We start from the raw sequence: 20,855 nt of genomic DNA, 5'->3' as shown, positions 1-20,855 counted from the left end.
ATTTTCACCTGGAATTTTGCTTGCAGGACACTGGACATCTCTCCTTTAGGCCCCTTTCAGATGAGCAAGTGTGAGGCACCCAGACTGACTTCCAGCACCGCCGGGGTCACATAGCATTATATTGATTTATGATGCTATGTAACCCTTGCAGTTCTGGAATGTATTGGATAACAAGGACAGCATTATGTCAGTGTCATCTAATACATTTCAGAACTTTAAGGGTTACTAGCATCATAAATCAATATAATGCTATGTGACCCCGGCGGTGCTGGAAGTTCAGGCCGGGTGCTTTGCTGTGAGTCCACAGCGAGACGCTCGCTCGTCTGAAAGGGGCCTTAGGCAAGCCTCTTTTTGGCAAGCATGTTTCTTATACAATATCTCAAAAAGGAACGCCCCTTTAAAGGGAGCCTGTTACCAGGAAATGTACTGTTAAAGCAGGCACAACATCTTGTAGATCTACTTTTCACTTTGCAATCAGTTGCTACATTCTTGGCACTGTTTTGCTGCCACTGTCGTTGGCATTTATAGAACAGAGCTCTTTATGGCTAGCTGTCATGGGGGGCACTCTGCCTGGCACTAATTTAGCTGGGAGCACTCTTATGACAGATCTGAGGAGGCATGCTTAGCTGGTATTCGCTATCTGGTACCCTTTGAATCATTGTGTCATGCACCACTGTGGATGCCATGGCCTTCCCACGCCTTAGTTGACAGGGCCAGGTTCCGGCATAGTCCTCTCATCTGTCTCTGTCAATCCAGGAGTGGGAGGGGCTGTCAGCAGAGGGAGCAACGGTCCACAGTGTGGTTGGGCCTGCCCTCAGAGCACTTAAAGGGAAACTGTGACCATGAAAATGCAAAATACAGTACAGACAGCATATTATACAACAGGAGGAGCCGAGCTGATTGATGTATAGTTTAATGTGACAAGATTCTGTATAACTTTGTATTTTATTCATTTATATTCCTGTTCATTCTGGGCTTTTAAGTCCAGGAGGCGGTCCCATCAGTGACTGACCGCTATCTCTGTATACACAGTCAGAGGGAAGGCTGTCAATCACTGATAAGACCGCCTCCTTGACTTCAAAGCCCAGAAGGAGCAGGGAAATAAATGAATAAAATTTAGGTTCTACTGACTCTTTTCCCACAAAACTACATATCAATCAGCTCAGCTTCTCCGACTCTGTAACCTGCAGCTCAGACACCAAGTTCCATGTGACAAGCTTCCTTTAACCGCTCACTTACATATGGATTAAAAGTACATTTATCCCAAAATGAAGCAATAGCTCACAAAGAGTGAAAGGAATCATTACATTCAGCTGGGCTAACCCTACAAGACATTGTGCCTGGTTTAACAAAGAAGGGCACCAAATTGAGAATAGCATTCAAAAACATCTTCACAGATCTGTCATGACACCTTCAGGCCATCTGCTGCCCCCATCACAGCTAGCCACAAAGCGCAATCTTCTTTAAGTACCAACCACAAAGTGGCAGCCCAACACTGCCCTCCATAGTAATACCAGGCACTAAGAAGAGAAGAGAGCCTTATTCCCCTGCATTAGACGGGTGCAGTTGTCTTCTGAGAGGACACAAACATGCCCAGGTTCAGGAGGCTGTGGTCCCCTAAATGTTCTTCAGCAAACAGAATATGTCATATACTGTCTATACAGCACCTTGTAATCAATTATGGAAGATCCAGGCATTTTCTATGGAGTACGGTGTATACATGCACAAATAGCGTGCACAATATAATTTAAATAAAACGTGGCCACCAACATAAAATACAGCACAAAGGTACAACAATGATACATATAGAAGAACATGTTTAAATATCTGTCATTATGTTCCATTTATAGGCAGCTCTAGTACTTAATCCCGAGTCCTCCTGTGTCTTTGTAACTTGATGGTGCATTCAGCATTGTTGCTTGTGAATTCTTTCTTCCATAATTCTACCATGCACACTGAGCTCTATGAACTCCAGCCGTGTGGCTGTATTATATTCTTCTCGGGAAATTATGTATGGCCCAAAATTATATTAAATAGCTGATTAAAGGTGAAAGTGGGACGGCTAGTATTTGTAAAGAATGGCGGAGGTCCACTTATATTATTGACGGGGCAGAAATACTTCTTTTTGACAACCCTGCTTTTTTTTATTTTTATAAAGCCAGACTATGACTCTGTACGTAAAGGGGAAAAACAGTGTGCTCACAGCTATAGACCGAGACGGTAAAATAATATGGATCGTAAATAACGCTTTCCCAAACTCCAGATGGATCCCGATATGCCCGAAAGCACAATCATATATTTCCGGTGCGCGCTTCACATCTTCCGAACGGATCTGCTAATTGTAAATTATTTTTACACTTTGTGGCCACCAAGGTAATAATACTGACTTCATGAGCCCCCCTTTATATAAAACCTTATCAGCAGAAGAAAGAGCAGGATGACTATTGATAAAGCCATATTTTGTCACCGGTAAAGCATATTATATGACTTCCCCGGTAATGGTTTTTAATGCAATTTATTCCAAAGTTGAAACATGAAACCTTGCTAAATTCCCAGACTCAGACTTCCAGTTAAGCTTTGGGCGGCTCACAATAACGTTCTAATGGATTTAGCATGGCTTCATTTACATATATATTTAGTGTGTTAAAACCAGCAGACTGCTTATGTTTCCGGTGTTATTGTCTGTACTGCGATTTTGTGACTATGGGAGATGTCTCAGCATGGCTCTGTACTGCTATACAGGGGTAATACCAGCACTTTATAGCAGCATTAAAACCGGATCTGTGCACATTACCAGACGATATTTACTTTCATTCACATATTGGAGATGTAGCAGAGTTTATATGGCACAACATACACCTTCAATAGCTGTTGCCTAAATGCTTGCTCTGTTGACCTGCATTTTTTGCTGCAGTTTTGTGGGTGTGAACTGCATTTCAGCTTTTTTTTTTTTACCTAATGCGAAAGAGATACAAAAAAACCTGAATAAACACCACAGCTGCATTTTTGAAATGGGAGAAAGACAAAAAAAAATGAACAAAACTGCAGGCAGAGAAAACGCTTGTGTGTCCTGCATTTTTTATATTTCCCAGAAGCCTTCAGCTCATACTTGGAGCTGACGTTTTTAGGGTACCGGCACACGGTGCAGAAAATTCTAATGAAACCTGCACCAAAATTGCATAAAAAGAAAGACATAAATCTGCACTATTTATTACCGTTTTGGTGTGTTATTTGTGCTGCTTTTGTTGCGGATTTTATGCTTACCGGTAAGTTTATGTGGAAAACAACTCCTGCACACGACTGTTACGTGTTTTGCGGACCGCAGTGTGCACTTCATATTTTGCAGAATGGAACGTTCAGCCCATAATAGAACTGTCCTATCCTTGCCTGTAATAGTACTTATTTTTTTGCGGTCTACAGATTGAGCACATGGCCTGAGCTTGCCCTTTACCCCTTGGAGGTGCTGGCCTGCCCTGCAGCCAGTGTATTGTCTGAACGTGTGTTTAGCACAGCTGGAAGGGGTTATAACAGGTTATATTTCCCAATGTTTTGGGGTGTACCATATTTTAAACAAAAAACAAAAAAATGTAAACAAAAAACCAGTGTTGGCTACCTCCTCCACCCCCTTTTCCACTGGCTCCTCAACCTCCTACTCCATATGGACCTTGTCCTCCAAGATCCAGATTATTATTTTTTAATTTTTACATATTTTGTTATTTGAAGTCATTTCCCTATCCACATTTGTTTGCAGAGCACTTGCCATGCTCTTAACCACATTTTGATGCCATTTGCAGCCCTCTTCATGACATTTTTACAGCCATTTTAGTGCTCAAAAGTTCGAGTCCCCATTGACTTCAATGGGGTTCAGGTTCGGGGTCAAGTTCAGGTCCAGAACTCAAACTTTTTTGTAAAGTTCAGCCGAACCAGTGAAACCCGAACATCCAGGTGTCCGCTCAACTCTAGTCTCCAGCGTACTAGCTGGGCACGGCCATCTTGGCGCTTACTGGAAGTGAAGAAAACGACGTCGCAAGTGACATCAGGCGCTGCCGTCACGTGTACAGTCACCTGGGCTAAGGAGGAGAAGGCGTCCGCTGAGCAGAGAGCCCCCGGAGGGTAGGCGGCCTCAGCCGCTTATCTACCGTGGCCCAAAAAGGTAAGATGAGGTGTGCTAGAGAACCCCTGCATGGGAGCTCACTCCCCATCGCTGTAGAGACAGGAAGACACTAGTGAATGGGGGGGGGGGGGGGGGGGGGCTTTTAAACTTGTCTCACTTGCTGTCCCTACAGAGATGGGGATGGACATCCTCCCATGTGCTGTCAGGGAGAACTTCCTGGAAATAGGTAAATAGGTTGTTTTTGCAGTGGGATTTCTGTGGTCATGGTGTTCTGCTACGTTCATACATTGTATTACAATGGCTGAAGGCCGCAGGTAGAACCCACAGCATAAACTGACATGGTGCGAACTGAATCCTCACAGCGCAAGTCAGTTTACACTGCAGGTTTTCTCCACATTTCTAAAATCTCATCTACTTTGCTTGTACTGTAAATTATGTACGTTTTTCAAACAAAAATGCCAGTGTGGATAACCCACAGCATTTACACCAACTTGCCGTACCCTAACACTGGCATTTCATAAACCAGCCTTAAGGCTCATGCACACGACCATATGTATTTTGCTGTCCGCAAAACACGGACCCACAAAAAATACGGATGACGTCTGTGCGCATTCCATATTTTGTGGAACAGAACAGCTGGTCCCTTCTGCTTTTTTGCAGACCTATTGAAATGAATGGTTCTGCATACGGTTCGCAAAAATAAAATAAAAAATGGAACGGACGTGGGAAGAAAATACGTTTGTGTTCATGAGACCTTAAACTGTTTGTCCTAGTGAAATACACCAAACGTGTTAATAGGCACACGCCTAATAAATTTGGAGCTTCTTGGACTGTTCTAAAGAGGGAACATATAGTCAATGCCTGCAATGAGTTGGCCTAGGTTTGTGCTACAATTTACATGATCTTAAAGCTTTACCAAAATGTCCTATCCCTGCCCCTTTGTCAAAAGTGGCAGGAGAGAAAAGTTGTAAATTTTTGGACAAATATCCACCAAAATGTGCCACTTTTTTTTTGCTCCAAAATACTGGCAAAAACCCAAGGACAAAGTCCCCACATTAGTGCTTTAATTGCTTACAGTTGTCAAGATCTCTGCTTGCATTCACTGGATGGTAACCATCATTGTTCACCTCCAGAAATCCTGATGACACACAAATGCACAGCAAATTATATGACGTGCAGTGACACATGTACCATATCTGAGTGTCCGTTATATGACCAGGACAGATATTTGTCATTTGGAAGTAAACTACGAAAATTCTCAATTACAGTAAGCAGAGATCTTGAGGACTTTTTACGCAATAGATGATTTAGACGCCGATCCCTGTCCGGTACAGCTTGACACACCTAAGTTATGTAGAAGTGCCGACCTCTACATAATGTAGGTTCATGATCCGGCGGCCGTTAAACAAGATTAAATCTATGCCAAAAACAGCAGTAGAAAATGATGAATGAGATGGGTCTGCCCTCTTCCCCACCCCCTTTTCCGGGAATTTGAGAAAAGAAGCGTAAGTGGTGTACATGGGGAAAAAGGCACACATTTTGCCGCAAAGCACCTTTAAATACGCCAACATAAGGTGTATATTTTTTTCATAAATGACCCCCAAAGTATATTAGCAAATTGCTGAACATTCATGAAATGATGAATAAACGCAATTTGCTTAAACTGACATATGCCTGTGTTTCCCTAATTATACAGTGGTTATTAGTGAGTAGCTTAGGCTTTAGCATGTTGGACATGACTCTATTATGTCAGTTCTTATATAAGGCCCCATCCCACTAGTGGGCTGAAATGCTACAATGCCTTTTAGGTTTTTTGCTGGTTTATGTCAGTTTTCTATTTTTGTGTATAGAAGATAATTCATTTTTACATTAGTAAGACACATGGCAGCCTTGATGCTGTTGCAGGGTTGTTTGTATTGCCTTACTGAAATGTCACTGGAAAATTAATTAAAAACTACAAAAAGCACAAAACTACATACCACAAACATGGTCCTGAAGTTATTCAGATCCGTAAAGAATTCCTCCACAGAAACCTTCTTTGCATCCAGAACGTAAAATTCCATGACACTTTGATAGAGCTTCTCCATGTTTTCATACATTCGTGACAGCTTTTTAAATTGCTCTCTTGCGCATACAGCAAAACTGTGAAATGCTGTTAAGGCAGATACTAACAGAATAAAAAACACATATGTAGAACTAACAAGCCATATAATCAGTTCAATGAACTACATACAACCAAGCTGTACAGTATTTAGCAGCTTATTGATAGACTACTATATATATATATATATATATATATATTATATATATATATATAATCCAAATAAATGTAACCCAGCACTCCTTGAGTAAAAAGTAAAAAAATATATATTTATTCAACACATGTTGATACAGGCAACGTTTCAGCTCTCTCACAGAGCCATTATCAAGCCTCAAGACTTGGTTTGATAATGGCTCTGTGAGAGAGCTGAAACGTTGCCTGTATCAACATGTGTTGAATAAATATCAATTTTTTTACTTTTTACTCAAGGAGTGCTGCGTTATATTATTTTGGATTGTGTTTGGACCCCAGGACCAAGGGGGAAACGCTGGCACTTGAATTACTTGAAGCAAGGAGTGCTACCCTGCCATTTTCTGTATATATATATATATATATACACACACCTTGAACTCTTTGTCACGTTCTTCAAGCCATTTCTGAACATTTTTTTGATTAGCACTGAAAAAGGCCAATGATGTTAGGGAATGTTATTGAATGAAGTGATGTTCTTGGTCTGCAGGTGGTACGTATCAGAGTTGGGCAAACACATCAGATGTGTATAGACTGAACATGCTGATTGTCAGTTTGGACAACCGTCTAATGAGTATGGTGGCCTCCCAACTTCAGCAGTCAGGGAGACTGAGGAGACCTTTAGATGGTCGGCTCAACTGAAAATCGTCAGGATCAGAAGATACTCATCTAATGTGTATGGACAGAATTACTTTGATAAGCATCAGGTACATTGGATTCAATTGCTCAATCATTTTGTTAATGGGGAGATAAGCTGCTCCACTCTCTCCATTCATAAAATATGCATGCTTGATCAGAAGAGACGGCCATAGGATGAATGAGCATTTGGCTGACATGTAAGAGCACAAGAATGCTATTAGAACATAGCCCCAAAACATTACACTGCCTCTGCGGGTTTGTTTCTTTCATCAGTGCATGCTGATGACATCACTTCTGTCCACATGATGTCAAAGACGGTGTGAATGATCAGATCTGGCCACCTTCTACCTTTGCTCTATCGTCCAGTTCTGATGCTAAATACCACCGTAGATACTTCTGGAGGTGGACTGGGTCCAGCATGGGAACTCAACGGGTCTGCAGCTAATCAGCAAAATATACAGCAAACTGAGAAGCATTGTGTTCTAGCACCTTTTTATGAGCTAGCATTAACTTTTTCTTCCTTGGGAATGGACTAGGTGAACTTTTTCTTGCTCCACACATGCATCAATAAGCATTAATCATCAGGGACCGCGTTGCCAACTTATCAGTTGTCCTCTGTTGGCCCACGTTTAGTGGGTACTAACCACTGCATACTGGGGAAAAAAATAAAAATCGAAGACTTGGTCATTAGGAGGTGCTCTAACCAATTTGTCTCGCCATCACAATTTGGCTCTCATCAAGGCTGCTCAGTTCCTTACACATTTTCTTTTACTTTTTCTAACACATCAACTTCAAGAACTAACTGGTCACTTGCTGCCACATAAATCTCACCCATGAAAAGGTGCCATTAACATTAATTTGGGATTGGCAATTACAAAGCTCTTAAGGGATCTGTATTTATGGGCAGGTTTTCAGGAAAAGCATTTACAGTGGTAAACACAGTCATCTGTGCCATTTGTAGGATGTAAACCAGTCAGAAGCTGTGCGTCCCACAAAACTTTGTACAACTAAATCTTTTAAAACTTATATTACCTTACATTTTAAGTTAAGAATTGCATGTCATCATGAATAGTAACAAATCACATCTCAAGATACTACTGGTCTTTGCATCTAATACAATAAAAATTAAACCAGCAGGTACATTAGCTGTCATGTTTGTAATAAGCACTGTATTATTGAGCTGTCATGCTGCGGAGCCGAACTGCAAAAAATACCATCACTCACAAGTTTTCTGTCAGGTGCTGATGAGCTAAGAATATCAAGACTGTTTCAGTATTAATAGTAAGCCATGATTTCAATGATCAGAACTGAAAGGAATCAATCTCTTCTACAAATAGCCCCGCAGCATCGGTTTCCCACACAACATGACAGCTATGGTAAGAGGCATCCTGACTGGTTCATGCTTTTCTTTATATTTTAGCCATTACAGAAAATGCTGGCCACATAGGAAAGAATACACATAAAACTGACTAGTAAGGTAATAATAAGCTGAATACTGCATACAGTGCCTTGCAAAAGTATTCGCCCTCCTTGACTTTTTTCGTATTTAGTTACATTACAGCCTTAAGTTCAATGTTTTGTTAATCAGAATTTTATGTGATGGATCAGAACACAATAGTCTAAGTTGGTGAAGTGAAATGAGAAAAATATATAAATAAAAGTATTGTTTAGAACTAGAAAACAGAAAATTGGCATGTGCGTATGTATTCATCCCCTTTGTTAGGAAGCCCTTAAAAAGCTCTGGTGCAACCAATTACCTTCAGAAGTCACATAATTAGTGAAATGATGTCCACCTGTGTGCAATCTAAGTGTCAAATATTCTGTCATTACATATACACACCTTTACTGAAAGGCCCCAGAGGCTGCAAAACCTAAGCAAGAGGAATCACTAACCAAATACTGCCATGAAGACCAAGGAACTCTCTGGACAAGTAAGGGACAATGTTGTTGAGAAGCATACAGTCAGGTCCATAAATATTGGGACATCAACACAATTCTAACATTTCTGGCTCTATACACCACCACAATGGATTTGAAATGAAACAAACAAGATGTGCTTTAACTGCAGACTGTCAGCTTTAATTTGAGGGTATTTACATCCAAATCAAGTGAACGGTGTAGGAATTACAACAGTTTGCATATGTGCCTCCCACTTGTTAAGGGACCAAAAGCAATGGGACATAATAATAATCATAAATCAAACTTTCAGTTTTTAATACTTGGTTGCAAATCCTTTGCAGTCAATTACAGCCTGAAGTCTGGAACGCATAGACATCACCAGACGCTGGGTTTCATCCCTGGTGATGCTCTGCCAGGCCTCTACTGCAACTGTCTTCAGTTCCTGCTTGTTCTTGGGGCATTTTCCCTTCAGTTTTGTCTTCAGCAAGTAAAATGCATGGTCAATCGGATTCAGGTCAGGTGATTGACTTGGCCATTGCATAACATTTCACTTCTTTACCTTAAAAAAACTCTTTGGTTGCTTTTGCAGTATGCTTTGGGTCATTGTCTATTTGCAATATGAAACGCCGTCCAATGAGTTCTAAAGCATTTGGCTGAATATGAGCAGATAATATTGCCCGAAACACTTCAGAATTCATCCTGCTGGTTTTGTCATCCGTCACAGCATCAATAAATGCAAGAGAACCAGTTCCATTGGCAGCCATACATGCCCACGCCATGACACTACCACCACCATGCTTCGCTGATAAGGTGGTATGCTTAGGATCATTAGCAGTTCCTTTCCTTCTCCATATTCTTCTCTTCCCATCACTCTGGTACAAGTTGATCTTGGTCTCATCTGTCCATAGGATGCTGTTCCAGAACTGTGAAGGCTTTTTTAGATGTCGTTTGGCAAACTCTAATCTGGCCTTCCTGTTTTTGAGGCTCACCAATAGTTTACATCTTGTGGTGAACCCTCTGTATTCACTCTGGTGAAGTCTTTTCTTGATTGTTGACTTTGACACACATACACCTACCTCCTAGAGAGTGCTCTTGATCTGGCCAACTGTTGTGAAGGGTGTTTAATTCACCAGGGAAATAATTATTTGGTCATCCACCACAGTTGTTTTCCGTGGTCTTCCGGGTCATTTGGTGTTGCTGAGCTCACCGATGCGTAACTTCTTTTTAAGAACGTTCCAAACAGTTTTTTTGGCCACGCCTAATTTTTTTTATCTCTCTCTTTGTTTTGTTTTTTTGAGCCTAATGATGGCTTACTTCACTGATAGTGACAGCTCTTTGGATCTCATCTTGAGAGTTGACAACAGATTCCAAATGCAAATAGCACACTTGAAATGAACTCTGGACCTTTTATCTGCTCATAATTGGGATAATGAGGGAATAACACACACCTGGCCATAGAACAGCTGAGAAGCCAATTGTCCCATTACTGTTGGTCCCTTAACAAGTGGGAGGCACATATGAAAACTGTTGTAATTCCTACACCGTTCACCTGATTTGGATGTAAATACCCTCAAATTAAAGCTGACGGTCTGCAGTTAAAGGACATCTAGTTAGTTTCATTTTAAATTCATTGTGGTGGTGTATAGAGCCAAAAAATTTAGAATTGTGTTGATGTCCCAATATTTATGGACCTGATTAAGTCAGGGTTAGGTTATAAAAAAATATCCAAATCTTTTATGATCCCCAGGAGCTCCATCAAATCTATAATAACCAAATGGAAAGAACATGGCACAACAGCAAACCTGCCAAGAGACAGCCGCCCACCAAAACTCACGGAGCGGGCAAGGAGGGCATTAAATCAGAGAGGCAGCACAAAGAGGGGCTGCAGAGTTCCACAGCAGAGACTGGAGCATCTGTACATAGGACGACAATAAGCCGTACACTTCATAGAGTTGGGCTTTATGGCAAAGTGGCCAGAAGAAAGCCATTATTTTCAGCAAAAAACAAAAAGGCACATTGTGAGTTTGCGAAAAAGGCATGTGGGAGACTCCCAAAATGTATGGAGGAAGGTGCTCTGGTCTGATGAGACAAAAATTGAACTTTTTGGCCATCAAAGAAAACGCTATGTCTGGCGCAAACCCAACACATCACCCAAAGAACACCATCCCCACAGTGAAACATGGTGGAGGCAGCGTCATGCTGTGGGGATGTTTTTCAGCAGCCAGGACTGGGAAACTGGTCAGAGTTGAGGGAAAGATGGATGGTGCTAAATACAGGGATATTCTTGAGCAAAACCTGTAGCACTCTGTGTGTGATTTGAGGCTAGGACGGAGGTTCACCTTCCAGCCGGACAATGACCCCAAACACACTGCTAAAGCAACACTTGAGTGGTTTAAGGGGAAACATGTAAATGTGTTGGAATGGCCTAGTCAAAGCCCAGATCTCAATCCAATAGAAAATCTGTGGTCAGACTTAAAGATTGCTGTTCACAAGCACAAACCATCCAACTTGAAGGAGCTGGAGCAGTTTTGCAAGGAGAAATGACAAAAATCCTAGTGGTAAGATGTGGCAAGCTCATAGAGACTTATCCAAAGCGACTTGGAGCTGTGATTGCCACAAAAGGTGGCTCTACAAAGTATTGACTTTAGGGGGGTGAATAGTTATGCCCATTGCATTTTTCTGTTATTTTGTTCTATTTGTTGTTTACTTCACAATAAAAAATAAAAATAAAAAAAACATCTTCAAAGTTGTGGGCATGTTCTGTAAATTAAATGATGCAAATCCTCAAACAATCCATGTTAATTCCAGGTTGTGAGGCACCAAAATCCGAAAAAAGTCAAGGGGGGTGAATACTTTTGCAAGGCACTGTATATGTAGGAAACATCTGCCAGAGAACTTAGGGAACACACCATCAAACCAGCAACTAATTTACAAAAAAGGCCTGAAGGACTAGAACAGGAAATTAATTAATATAATTTTTCACATATAAGCCTCTGCCTAGATTAAGGCTACATGCATTTTTAAATAAATTTACTTTTTTTACTGATGCATTTCTGTGAAAGGGAGGTTAAAAACTGACCAATTCAATTGTATGGGTGCTGTCAGTCAGTGAAAAACAGACAAGATAGAATGTGCCGTGTGACTAACCACAAAAACTACCATTGGTCTTAAAACGGATGTGAGATGGCTGTTAAAAAAAAATAAGAAATAAAAAATACTTTCACATCATCACAACTATGGCAGAACTTAAGGAAAATTTTGGAGACTCTCCCCTATATGTGGCACGCTGATTATCAACGTCTAATACTTTTGTTTACAGGGGTAGCTTGCTTCAATCTCCACATTGAGATTACACATATGCCCAGGCAAGCCACGTGCGGATGTGTACAGGGAGATAGACAGGACAAAGCTGCAGTACCACACAACCTATAATGCTGTTTATGTAAATAAGCAGTACCTTTTTTTCCCAACCCTAGATCCTTTATATTGGAGGATGACACTTAAGGCGCGCAAACACTTAATAGCGGTTAGCCAAAAGGACCTCTGGCCGACAACTCCCAAAATAGAGTGGGTGAAAAAAAAAAATCTCTCAAATCTTCTCTACTCTGATACAATCCATTGGGGAAGAGTTGGGAGCTCCCCACACACATTAGTTTGTTGGTCATCAGTGCTAAACCTACTTGTTCGCCCGACAATAATAGGTATGGGGCCTTTACGGTTTTGCACAGATTACATTTTAGCTTGTGCTCTATGCATGGGTCTGTCATCCCATTATCACAGGGCAGGAGTACAATGAAACCTAGCAATTATAACACAGGATCCACCAATGACAATAGGGGATGGACAAAGCTCCCCTGCTCCTCCTCTCCAAGCTCAAATCACTCTTCTTTATAGGTCAATTAGTCGTTTTATGACTTTTTTTTGGGTTCGGGCTGCTGTTGTAATGCATACCTGCTATAAAAAAAAAAGTACAATCAGGAGATTACTGCGTACTATGAAATTCCATACATACACGTGTTTGTGGCATACATAGACGTTTGAATCCAGCCTTACGAATTGAGGTAAATTGAGGAAATTCGATAATTTAGAGCCTAATGCTGGATACTTCTGCGTTGACAACCCATGTTATGAACTACAGAATAAAAGATTTACACATACTCTTCAAATGGCATAAACCATCATTAGCATTACACAACGCATGCCTTTAAAGCTACCAATGAGACTATTAATGAGTGTAATGGCAGCAATTCTGCTTGGTTATTTATGAACTGTACCACAAGGTCCCATTCTCTTTGTAATAAATATGTGCTTTTAGAACTACTAGTGCATTTTTCCGGGCCATAAAATATTAATTGGAGATTTATGAATTATTTCAGTCTTGCATGTTCATTTACAATAGTTAGCGTTCATACAGACCTGGAGGTTAAACACTTTAAGTTATGTAATACTAGAAATCTTTTCTGACCTCTCTGTTCAATAATGTCTTTTTATGAAAAGAATAGACGTCGACTAAAGGCTGAACCTTATTTTCCTTGTAAACTGCTCCATATCCTCCTCTGCTATTATCTTAACAAGTAGGTTTGACAATCTTTCATCGTTTCCTGACAAATGCGTTTTTTTATATTGCTTCTTGCTTTCAGTAGGATTTGGCACATTACATGGTCTCAGGGCAGCCAAAATTGAGCATCTGATGCTTGACTACAGAATCCCTTAAAAATACTTAAGATGTCTAGGTTGGGTTTATAGTCATCAATTCTACCTTCGAGAAGATAATCAAGAAATTGATCACCACCATCTTTACATGTTGGATAAAAGGGTTTCTTTCCTAATCACAACTATGGTAGAGATCAGACAATAGATAATGCAATGGTTCCAAGGTGGATATCAACACTTTCCCATCTTTTGTTCCCTAAGAGAAAATAAGTGTCCAATAATAGTTGAGATAAGTATTAGGGGGTACTTGGCAGAGATAACATTCAAAACCTACAAACAACAGTAGTTGACAAAGCAGAAGAACAAGGAAACAAGAAGATATACTGCTCAAAAAAAAAAGGGAACACAAAAATAACACATCCTATATCTAAATTAATTAAATATTCGTCTGAAATACTTTGTTCTTTACATAGTTGAATGTGCTGACAACAAAATCACACACAAATTAAAAATGGAAATCAAATTTTTCAACCCATGGAGGTCTGGATTTGGAGTCACACTCAAAATTAAAGTGGAAAAACACACTACAGGCTGATCCAACTTTGATGTAATGTCCTTAAAACAAGTCAAAATGAGGCTCAGTAGTGTGTGTGGCCTCCACGTGCCTGTATGACCTCCCTACAACGCCTGTGCATGCTCCTGATGAGGTGGCGGACGGTCTCCTGAGGGATCTCCTCCCAGACCTGGACTAAAGCATCTGCCAACTCCTGGACAGTATGTGGTGAAATGTGACGTTGGTGGATAGAGCGAGACATGATGTCCCAGATGTGCTCAATTGGATTCAGGTCTGGGGAACGGGCGGGCCAGTCCATAGCATCAATGCCTTCGTCTTGCAGGAACTGCTGACACACTTCAGCCACATGAGGTCAAGCATTGTCTTGCATTAGGAGAAACCCAGGGCCAACCGCACCAGCATATGGTCTCACAAGGGGTCTGAGGATCTCATCTCGGTACCTAATGGCAGTCAGGCTACCTCTGGCGAGCACATGGAGGGCTGTGCGGCCCTCCAAAGAAATGCCGCCCCACACCATTACTGACCCAATGCCAAACCGGTCATGCTGGAGGATGTTGCAGGCAGCAGAACGTTCTCCATGGCGTCTCCAGACTCTGTCACGTCTGTCACATGTGCTCAGTGTGAACCTGCTTTCATCTGTGAAGAGCACAGGGCGCCAGTGGCGAATTTGCCAATCTTGGTGTTCTCTGGCAAATGCCAAACGTCCTGCACGGTGTTGGGCTGTAAGCACAACCCCCACCTGTGGACGTCGGGCCCTCATATCACCCTCATGGAGTCTGTTTCTGACCGTTTGAGCAGACACATGCACATTTGTGGCCTGCTGGAGGTCATTTTGCAGGGCTCTGGCAGTGCTCATCCTGTTCCTCCTTGCACAAAGGCGGAGGTAGCGGTCCTGCTGCTGGGTCGTTGCCCTCCTACGGCCTCCTCCACGTCTCCTGATGTACTGGCCTGTCTCCTGGTAGCGCCTCCATGCTCAGGACACTACTCCGACAGACACAGCAAACCTTCTTGCCACAGCTCGCATTGATGTGCCATCCTGGATAAGCTGCACTACCTGAGCCACTTGTGTGGGTTGTAGACTCCGTCTCATGCTACCACTAGAGTGAAAGCACCGCCAGCATTCAAAGTGACCAAAACATCAGCCAGGAAGCATAGGAACTGAGAAGTGTCTGTTGTCACCACCTGCAGAACCACTCCTTTATTGGGGGTGTCTTGCTAATTGCCTATAATTTCCACCTGTTGTCTATCCCATTTGCACAACAGCATGTGAAATTGATTGTCACTCAGTGTTGCTTCCTAAGTGGACAGTTTGATTTCACAGAAGTGTGATTGACTTGGAGTTACATTGTGTTGTTTAAGTGTTCCCTTTATTTTTTTGAGCAGTGTATATATATATATATATATATATATATATACATATACACACACACATTAGACAATAAGCCCGTTACAATAACAGGCGCTAGAACAGTAGTGCACAAACATTAGTAGGAACGGTCTATATTAAATGTCAAGGTTCAATAGAAGAGACTAAGATCAAGCATTAGTCTAATTTTGACCCATTTCGAAGCTAGATTTCACCCGTGTCTATATAAAGCCCAGACTGAATCGCATAAAAATTGGTATGTGTAATCTTATATCCCACACTCTATTTTGTTACTCCTTCGGATGTACAGAGTAATACAGTATATTGGAGACAACTATAGGTACCGATCATGTCAATTAATTGTAAAGAATAACCTTAAGAATAAGGTAAAATACCTTTATTAAAGACCATATTTTTTTATCCATGTGCCGGACATTTTTGGTGGGTGGCACATTGACCCATTTATTTCTATAGTGCCTACATCCAATCATATGTTCTGCAGATCCGGGCAGCTGGATAGTGCTGCTCCCCAGCATACAGGTCAGGATTCAGCTGGCCAAAAATCGCTGCATGAAAGCGTTTTTGTCTGGCTGATTTCCATTATAGTCAATGGGGTTCTGTGGTGAACAGACACATCCAGCTAGGCCGCTTCCGGAAAACTCCCGGCAGGCAGTTCCTCTGCCAGAACAGTCTGCCAGACTGCGTTAGCGCATGTGTGAGACTAGCCTTACAGTAATAAATTCTCCAGCCCAAGCTCCACTTTGCATCCACACTGAAAATTATCAATTGTTGCCTAATTCTCTCTTGCATTTATTCCTAATAATCCAGCCCTCCCAACAAACAAATCATATGTCTCCTATAAAGTCATCAGTCATTTACTCTCTGGAAAAGTGCTAGATTTCACCCGTCAAATTGGGTTCCGAGTTTTAGAAACCCTGCCTTCATACAAGATTTTAATATTTGTTCCTTTAGCTGGTGGATTAAGCAAAATTTAACTACCGTACATTAGGTAAGTTTACGATTTCTTTCCAATTACTACAATATGAGCAGTATCCAGAAAAACACTATACCCTCTAAGGAGAATTATCATTTGAACCAGAGCTTGCATTTTCTTCACTCACTATTACCCTCAGACGGCTGAGATCCTTCATCATTCTTTTGTTTTAGGTGATACAGTGAAAATATCTGCTCCAACTTATGACTATACCTGGGAGAGTTGACATTTTTTCTGCGATTCCTGGGTCGCAGTTTGCGGTACACATGCAACTCGCACTGCAACCCCATTCATTTTTAAGGGATCACAGCTACAGTAAGATGCCCTGCGATCCTGGCTGACAACTGTCGCTTTGTAACCGTACTCCAACTCCCTGGCTGGTGTAACCACAACATAACCTTGCCCAATACAGCTTCAATACATATCACAGCCAGCTGGAAATCACAACTTTTCTTTAGAGGCAGTAAGGAGGGAGTCCGTAAAATGCTGATATATGAAAATACAATTCAGGATTTCAATATCTGAGCCAATGGATAAATATTTGCTCATCTGGATTGATTCCTATAGGTACTACTCCTGGTCCTGAAGTTGGGTTCCCTAACCAATAATGGTAATGTCTTGTCTCCCTTTCTACTACACTTGATACAGTACTACATGTGTACGGATACTCTGATGAACTCATTGTACTCTTTATTCCTCTATTTAAAGCGAACCTTTCACCTGCATTTCACTTAATAAACTATCAAAAGTACCTTATAGATCATCCTCATTGTGTTAGCACACAGTCTTGTCCCGCTTTTCTGCCATGTATATGCATGAAAAAATCGCCTTATAAAAGTACTCTTCTCCAGCTCCACAAGTCACGGTAGAAGTCAAGGGGTAGCCCTTCCCTCACTCCAGGCTGTAACTCCGCTGCCCTAACCCCGCCTCTATGCAGTCTAATTGACACCCGGCTCAGTAGCCGGGACCGCGCTTGTACAGGCGGCGCATGCGACTCAAGCGCGATCCTGTAACTGAATCGCGCATGCGCCATCCCCGCGCGCGCGTGAGGAAGAGAAGACAGGCAGGCATCGGGGACGGCGCATGCGCGACTCAGTTACAGGATCGCGGACTGAGCTGGGTATCAATTAGACTGCATAGAGGCGGGGTTAGGGCAGGGGAGTTACAGCCTGGAGTGAGGGAAGGGCTACCCCCTTGACTTCTACCGTGACTTGTGGAGCTGGAGAAGAGTACTTTATAAGGCGATTTTTTCATGCCTATACATGGCAGAAAAGCGGGACAAGACTGTATGATAACACAATGAGGATGATAGTTTATTAAGTGAAATGCAGGTGAAAGGTTCGCTTTAAGGACATTTTATTCCTTGTCTTTTTGTTTTTCTATAAAACAATGCCTCCTCCTGCGTCGGGTATATGCTGTAAGTGACTTGTGCTACTACACATGACAAGTCAATACTAAATAAGGTGGCGAGTATGCATAGTGTATGATGAAAGCTGTCACTGGGAATCGTGTCAGGGTAAAGAGGTGGTCCTCACAAAGAGGTGGTCTTTTGGAGACATTTCACTACAGCTTTGTTTTAAATAAATCCATAAAATCCATTTTTCAGTTTGAAATTGTCATATGTAAAAGTATACAAAATGCAGACTATCAGCACGGAACCAGAGATTGTAATTAGTGTCCTTCAACTTGTGCTATTTAGCTGGGAAATGTGATGTTAGATTGACCATTAAACAATACTTCACTTTTTGATAAAGTATCTCACACAAAGAGCATCTTCCCTATTCCGGATTTCCTGCTGGCTTTTTGTGAGCAGTCCGTCTTTTAAGAGCAAAATCATTCAGCTTCCCCTCATTTAGGATTAAATGTACAGACAGATCTGGAATTCTCCATGCTGCGCTGGATTATCTAACCTTTATATCAAACACTCTTTTTCTTATTAATTTGCTGGAAAATCTGTTTGCCTCAATGTGTGCTTCTCTAATTAGTGAGATCATGCCGTATTAACATAAGCCATATGCAGGTCTATAGCTTCTACGTTATTGTCTGTCTACACAGAAATGTGTCACACTGTAGCAGAGAACAGAAGCTTCAAGTCTTAGTGGAATACGATGGGGGCTCAATACTGAGAAACCGTCACTACTGTCAAAACAGTGTAAATGGCAAAAAGACTATAGAACTTCTGTTAGACAAAGTAGCAGCAAACACGTAGTCAACCCGGATTAAACAGCAAACTACAAGCAAATGACTTAACAAGTGGGCCAACAAGCATGCATGCCCTCCACCAACACATTCCTTTCTTTCCATTCAATTTATAGATGCACTTTACACTGTCCACCTTCATCTCCCTGCTGCTGGAACTCTCAACTGCCCCGCGCCAGTCCGGTCGTCAGAATAGCAATGCTCTGTACCTCCACACAGGCTGAGGCTTGCTTATTGCCTGCATTACCCATCTCTGCTAGTTAGGTCCTTGTTAAGGTGCACTATATTACCTTCTGATCCCCCATGGCCAACCTCTGCCTGTTTAACGTTTATAACCCTTTGCTGCTTGACCAGGTCTGTCTGACTCTCATGCTGACCGTGGGCCAACTGCATCAAACTATTGCCAGTTTTCCAGACTGTAAAAACTCTGTTTTTGCCTGATCCCTTGGTGTTCCGCACAACTGTCTCTGGATTCCCATGGATTAGCAGTCACTGAAAATAGACTATTCCAGAAATTAGCGGGTTAGTGGTTCCCCTGCAGTGGAGTCCAGATACCTGTATACAAGTGAAAGGGTGAAGATTTGGGCCACCAGGGTAAGGTCTTTAGGAGTAGCCTCAAACTGAATCTGTTCAGTGGCAGAGAGAATCCACCATCTTCCATTAGAGCATCCAACGTGAAACAAATCAAAAAATAGTATTGATCAAAAAGTATCCTACTGTTTTGTGCTTCTATGAATCTCAAAGGTTAAAGACTTAAAAAATTTTTTTTTTTTTAAAATAATTTTTTTTTGTTATTTGGGCTGTCATCTATGAAAAGAGTTAGCAACAAGATGGAGGCATATGGAAGGAGGTACAGCTGTAGAAGACACTAGAAGAACATTTGCTGTGCTATACTATTATTGTAGTGTGGCTGTTCTAATACTAAGGTGGGAATTTATTAAGGATGACATTAATATAAAGTGTGCTGCAGTAAAATGCACCAAATTTATTTAGCTGTATAGGTCTCATGCACACGACCATGTCCGCTTTGCAGTCTGTAAACTGCTGATCTGCAAAATATAGATACGGTCCGTGTGGCATTTGCATTTTTTTGCAGGCGCATTGAGTTCAATTGGTCCATGGTGAAAAATATAGTGGGAGATCACAACCAGGAGACCACTACAGCTGTAACTTAGAGTAGAGGGGATGGACAGTAAAGCAGATCAATGCAGGGAGCACTTCAAAGTGACTCTTCAACTTTTGACCACACAAAACTGCTGACAGATGCCGTATAAAGTAAATCTGTCAATGATTTCTATAGGGTCTGTTAAATACCCATGGTTAAATGCTTCAGTTGCCAACTGGTTCTGCGAATGCCAGTTATGGCGCATTCCTGAACGACGTTATGGGCACCTGACAGACGTTAGAGTGTGAAAAGTAGGCACAGAATTGAAAACAAAAATAATTGAGCAGCTTCTTAGAACTCTGCATTCCATCATCCTCTGCTTGGCCTGGGATTGTTTGAATAAAATGTCAGCTGTTACCATTCTTCTTAGTTATGTGTCGCTACAAACTCTGACACCGTCAAGGTCAGAAGGGACACACACTGTAGACATGAGTTTAAGTAGAAGAAAAGTACTAACAAAATGATTTATAATTTTTATGAAAGTATTAAACAAATAAAAATAAAATAAAGATTAAAATTAACCACAGCTTACATTTTATAAATTCTTTACTTTATGAAACTGCATAAAATTGTGAAATTAGATAAATGTTCTCTCATCTTTTGATTGATATACTTTAGACCAATATTTTGTACACAATGTACTGGTGAACAGCTTTAATAAGTTGTTGGTGAATTTCATTATGTCTCATAGCCACTCCCCATTATCTTAACAGTGTAAAAAAAATGTCAAGGAAAATCCCTTAAAAATCTAACACTGTTTGTGTCTGTCACCTACAGATGTGTCCTCCCTTACATTTCCATTCAGTCAGAGATATCCCATGATTAGTGATGCAAGATGACATGCGTTGAAAAAAAATAAAAAAAATAAATGAAAGCTCTAACTTTTCTTTTTAACCCCTAACAGTTTTGCCTGAACTCTGTTCGGGCTCTGAGAAAAGGACCTAACATTTCATCTGAGTAGA

The 20,855-nt window shown here is 41.3% G+C and overlaps 1 protein-coding gene across 1 annotated transcript in view; it reads right to left on the bottom strand.

The window, feature by feature from the left end:
• Positions 1–20,855, bottom strand: part of DIAPH3 (diaphanous related formin 3) — a 754,726-nt gene that overhangs the window by 249,354 nt on the left and 484,517 nt on the right. The window contains 1 exon segment of the mRNA XM_040425381.1: positions 6,094–6,258. Within this exon segment, the coding sequence (XP_040281315.1) occupies positions 6,094–6,258 (165 nt within the window).

This window comes from Bufo bufo, chromosome 3 (assembly GCF_905171765.1).
Source record: "Bufo bufo chromosome 3, aBufBuf1.1, whole genome shotgun sequence".
In the NCBI taxonomy this organism is placed as follows: domain Eukaryota; kingdom Metazoa; phylum Chordata; class Amphibia; order Anura; family Bufonidae; genus Bufo; species Bufo bufo.
The sequence above is the reverse complement of the archived record's forward strand: the minus strand, read 5'-3'. Positions and strand labels throughout refer to the sequence as shown.